This window comes from Planococcus citri, chromosome 4 (assembly GCF_950023065.1).
Source record: "Planococcus citri chromosome 4, ihPlaCitr1.1, whole genome shotgun sequence".
NCBI lineage: Eukaryota > Metazoa > Arthropoda > Insecta > Hemiptera > Pseudococcidae > Planococcus > Planococcus citri.
Window position 1 is genome coordinate 37,763,687 of NC_088680.1, and position 5,429 is coordinate 37,769,115.

General features: G+C 35.0%; 1 protein-coding gene and 1 long non-coding RNA gene across 3 annotated transcripts in view; one reads left to right on the plus strand and one right to left on the minus strand.

The window, feature by feature from the left end:
- Kank (kank) overlaps positions 1-3,943 on the minus strand; it is a 31,938-nt gene extending 27,995 nt beyond the window's left edge. Inside the window, exon 1 of one of the 2 annotated variants that reach the window (XM_065362125.1) lies at positions 3,794-3,943. In XM_065362125.1, coding sequence (XP_065218197.1) covers positions 3,794-3,806 — 13 coding nt within the window. In that variant the 5' untranslated portion in view covers positions 3,807-3,943. Of the gene's footprint in view, positions 1-549; positions 953-3,793 lie in introns of those variants that run through there. The other variant, XM_065362126.1, reaches the window with a different exon arrangement.
- LOC135844053 (uncharacterized) lies at positions 1,074-1,620 on the plus strand. The gene is made up of 2 exons (XR_010558439.1): positions 1,074-1,211; positions 1,335-1,620. It is a non-coding gene; the product is annotated as an uncharacterized LOC135844053 (long non-coding RNA).
- Positions 3,944-5,429: the final 1,486 nt, after the last annotated feature.

The window sequence follows — 5,429 nt, forward strand, 5'->3', positions numbered from 1 at the left end:
TTCATTTAAAATCACTTAAGGACTGGTCAGGATCTTCCTTTGGACTCTTTACAAACAATTTTTCATCGAATTTTTGTGTTCGTCTCGAGTTTGACTATCAGAATAATCAGCTAAAAGCCTAAAAACAATTCAGTCTTTTGAAATTTTTTGAAACTATTGTTGCCCCTTCAATTGCTGAGATAGGCGTTCCAATTTTCACTATACATGATTTCATGAACCTATGTTTCTTCTGTTTGCACCCAAATCCATTCTAGACAGGTGTTTGAGGGGGACACCATGTATAATATTGATTATCATGCTGTATTGGATGATCTTCTGGTTGTTTTTGAGAATTTTCGAATTATGCATACAACGATTATCGAGTATCGACCATGTTATTTCGACATGTTTGCGGATTATCGTCAGTAAACATTACCTACATGATACCAAGTGGAAATAAGTGACATAGGTACCTATTTCTACGATCTGTAGAGAACCTACTTACCTACGTACTTATTCAACTTATGTACTTATATGTATCATGTGCATTAGTATCTATATTTTTATTACCTGACATCGTGGTCTTTTTTTAGTTAAGGTATTGTTAATTACACACAGCTAGCATGTTACGAATTAGGTGTCCTTGGTCGACGTAGTATTACAACCTTGATCATTTCATATGAATATTATTTTTTTCAGCACATACACACCACAGGTACACAACACTTGAGCACTTGGAAATACAATACTTAAAAACACTACCAGCGACAGGTACTACGAGTACGATGAAAAACTACGAATTTTCACGCGATCGACTGCATCGCATTCACAACCGCCACCACCACTACCATACATCGCAACACACACTGATCGTAGTTTCGCGATCGCGCGAATCGCGATCGAAATCGAAAGCAAAAGCGAATCCAAATCGCGAAGCCGAACGTGAACCGGCGAACGCAACCGCCGTCCAACACATGAACCAGATATGGTTACGATACGAATATCAACAGATTTACAGACAGGTACAGGTACCTGGGCAGCATTTTGTAATTGCAAGAGGTGAACCGAAGACCGAAGACCGAAGAGAGGTGCACGGTGCTCTGCTCACACCGCGAGCGTACCGTACTAAGACGACAACTGGTTGGGCACAGAGTGGGGTCCGACAGCTAAAACACGCTGCTTGACCATACGATTAACTGCCTACTAATTCTTCGAATGAATTCACGAGTACCGTGAGTATTCTTATACCATTAAGTATTAGGTATGTGATGTGTACCTCTACTACCTATTCTTATAGACCCCTTTTTTATGCTTTTTGTTTTCATTTCGTGTTACTTCTCTTCTCTCGATACCAGCATGAGAGATGCTTCGGATGCAATAAAGGTTCAACTCGCGACGACTGACGCGATAGTCTATATCTTGAATTGGTATTCGATCGCGATGAGGATGAGCTTGCGTAATGGAAGCTTTTAAAACTCGAGACTCGATTCGATGACGATTACATTAAGTAAATAATCATAAGTGCTGATAGGAATTTAGTAGGTACGACTGCGTTGTCGATTAAGTACATCTACCAACTCGATGATAAGAGTGGGACTGTTCGATATGTAAAGAAATACTCTAATAAATTGATTAAATTCACTTTTTGTTACTTATTTATCACGGATTCAGAATTTTTTAAATCGATTATGCTTCAAAATGAAATAAAAAATTTTAACATTCTGGGACATACCTACGAGTAATCGGTTTGTTTTCAGAAATGCCCCAAAAGGTCCAAGTATCAAATGAGTCTGATGAAAATGTGATTTAAAAAAAATAAAGTTTCTCATAAAGCGAAACTTTTTACAAAAGGAAATTCTTATCAAGTAGAATAACCCCCTCCCTCCCTCCCTCCCTCCCTTCAAAAATGAAATACGTTGGCAAATGTTGGAAATGAAAAAAGAAATGGATTTGAAAGACATTTTGATCCTTTGAAGAGAAATAATAAAAATTCAAGTTTTCTAAAAACCAATCCCAAATTCTAGGAAAGAGAACTTTCTAGAGATTTTTAAGGTTAAACGCAATTGAAGTTGACAGACAATCTCTGGAGGCCAGATAGACGGGTCACGGGGTCAATGACCTTAAGAGATCGGTCCGACAGACAGACGATCTTATGAAGTCAAATAGACGGGTCAATGACATCAAAAGACCAGACAGACAGACAGACAGACAGACAGACGACCACTAGAGGTCAGACAGAAAGACAGGTCAATGACCTTTCGATGTCAGGAAGACAGACAAATGCTCTCTGGAGGCCAGACAATCAGGTCATTGACCTTAAGAGACCAGACAGGCAGACAGCGAGGACTTTTAAAGGTCAGTTAGATAAGTCAATGACCTTACGAAGACAAATAGGCAGATGGACTACCACTACAAACCAGACATGTGGGTCAATGACCTTGAAAGGCTAGACAGACAGACATATACAACTTCTAGATGCTAGACAGATGGGTCAATGACTTTAAGAGTCCAGACAGACAGGTCAATGACCTTAAAGAGGGGACAGATGGATGATCTTAACAACACAAACAGGCAGATAAAGTTCAGTATTTTTTGTAGGACAAGTTGTGAGGGGGAAAGGGAAATTACATTTTGCTGTGTGACTGTTTGGGCTCTGAACTGCTCTGATAAGTTAGCTAATTTTTGGGAAGTGAAAAGTGAAGGAAACAAAATTTTTCAAACTCAACTATTTTCTGTTGAAGGATACCTGTTGCATAAAAAAATTGGTATCAATAGTTTTCTATCATTGTTCACATTTTTTTCAATTTTTTTGAAAATTTTAGAATATTAGCAACCTGTGTTTTTTATTTAAAGAAATTCAAAAAAATTTAAATTTAATTTTAAGGTAGGCTGGGTTCCTAAAATTTTGGCAACTTTTTTTGAATTGGAGTTTTGACGGATGCATTTGAGCTTTTCTCTATAAAAATATAAAACAAAATATCTTCTCATGAAAATAAAATCCTGTTCAAGGTCTAAGATTCAAAATAATTATTAAAAAATTATCTTAATTCAATATTCAAAAATCCCTTTATATTCGAAAAATTTTAGTTTCAAAAATGTGTGAATTTAATCTTCTAAAAATGAGCACAGGTAAAATTTTTATACCAGTAAGTATATTCTAAAGCGTTGAAAAATTGATCATTGAATTCCCTTGGTCAAAGCTGTGTCAATTTATTGCCATGATTATGTTTTTGGGTAATTTTTTTTCACCAAATTAAAAATATGAAAGTAATTATTAAAATATCTTGGGAAAATATTTTCAATTTAGCACCTCGATTTGTCTAGACTCTTGTTCGAAATGATCATAAAATAATAATTTACGCCTAGAAATATTTCAGTTATGCCACAAGCACTTTCAATAACTTGACAATCTCACACATCCCATAGGTAGGTATAGGTAAGTCACAGGTGTAGCCCACTTTTCCAAATACCATTATAGCTTTATTATGTGTACAACACGTACATATTGGAAGTACAAATTAACTCGCACTTGTTAATATCAATATAAATGTACCTAAAGCATAATATTCCACGAACGTACTCGTACATATCGTAGTACAATTTATAATTACCGCGTGTTTGTTCTTCTGTACCTCGTCGTATTGTATGCTAAAAGATGAAATAATCAACTGTGAAATTACATAAACGTTGATTTATAGGTTATATTTCCGCCGTTATTATGCCTACGAACCGCATATGGTGCTGTATAGCCTTATAGCAGCCGCCATTTTGGAGTTTTCGACGAAGATGCCAGTATATTTAAATAAGTACTCACCCTGATTAGACATACTGTCGATAAAACAAACCAAACGTATTGTTACTAAAATGGATATTTGAGTCGAATCTTACACTTGTTATACTACTTATCAAGTACATAAGGTATACGTATTTTAGCGAGATGCCAGAAGTCGATCTACATTTGACTCTAGACATATAAATATAGGTAGGTGAGGTATAGGCAGCATGTTACAGAGGATACATTAATTGGATGACTTCTTTATAGAAAGATAAGATTATCGTCGAAGATTAACGATTCACTTGTCTAAGTCTATGTAATTAGAGCATACGAGTAGTTGATTGAGAGGTATCTGCGATTAAATACACATGTTATGTAGATACTTAAGGCTTTTCGAACTTTTACTCGTATATAGTTTTGAAGAAAAAACCAGGTGGATGAGAGGAAGGGGATGCATTGTGACTTGTGAGTACCTATTACCTAAAATGGCTTGACTGAAAATCAAAAGGCACAGTTCTGCAGGTTCATTCCTTGTCAATTCAAAGTCTTGGAAATTCTAAAGCATTTAAAAAAAATATATATGTTGACGAGAAATTATATTGGTAGGTAATTGAATCTGCCTTCACCAAGAATTTTTTCTTCATATCTTCATAAAAATTTTAATTTCTTGAATGGTTTCATAATTACAAAATGTACTTATAGGTAAGACAATTTTTAATGTTACAGGTACCAAGAAGAAAGAATAATTATTGGATATCTGTCGCCTTCAATTTATGAATGCTACAATCCAATACCCATAAGCCTCTTGATGTGCATTCCGTCGTCCCGTAATAATTGTACGCTGCTTAATATGTTGCCTATCAATGAAAATGAAGGCTCAAAAATATTTTTCTTCTGTCGATACTCGATTGGCACGAATGAGATACATACAATAGTATTGGAAAAAAGTACCTTCTACGTTTTTGGTGGAAAAATTGCATATTTTATTTTTTAAGGGACGAAAATTTACGTTTTCATACGTTTTCAATAAATATAAATTTAAAATATAAAATTGGTGAAGCTTTCAATTTTTTAGCTCTTTTAGCCCCTTCGATTAGAACTTACGAGAAATTGTAAGGGCAACTTGCACCAATCTAATACTCGAGTTTTCTGACCCAGTTTAATCTGGATATTGAAGGGGCAGGAGTACCTACATGATTTTTGAAATCCTAGCACAACAGAACTTTTAAGGCAAACAAAAAATATCCTTTTATACAAAATAGCCTTTTTCTGGAATTGAAGGTGCTATACGAATACATGAATTTTCAAGGGTGTCCCAAAATTTCTGTAAATTATTGCCCATAGCTAATTCAATTGAAAATTTGATTTCTTTCATTTTTTAATTTTTATAGAATTTACAAATCGGTCAAAAATTCAATTACTTTTGAACTGGCTCCTTTGAAAATTCGTAGCAACCACCTCATTACGTCTTATGAGTCAACAAATTTTGAAATTTTTTTGTAGATGTAGGTACATGCCTATACCATATGAGCAATGAGCATGGAGCATGTGGTTCAACACAACGGATGTAGGTAGGTAGGTATTGGTAGGTATCAGAATTCATCGATATCCCCATTTCGATATTTTTTCACTAATTATATGTATACGAAGGTATTTAGAAATAAAGTGATTTGAA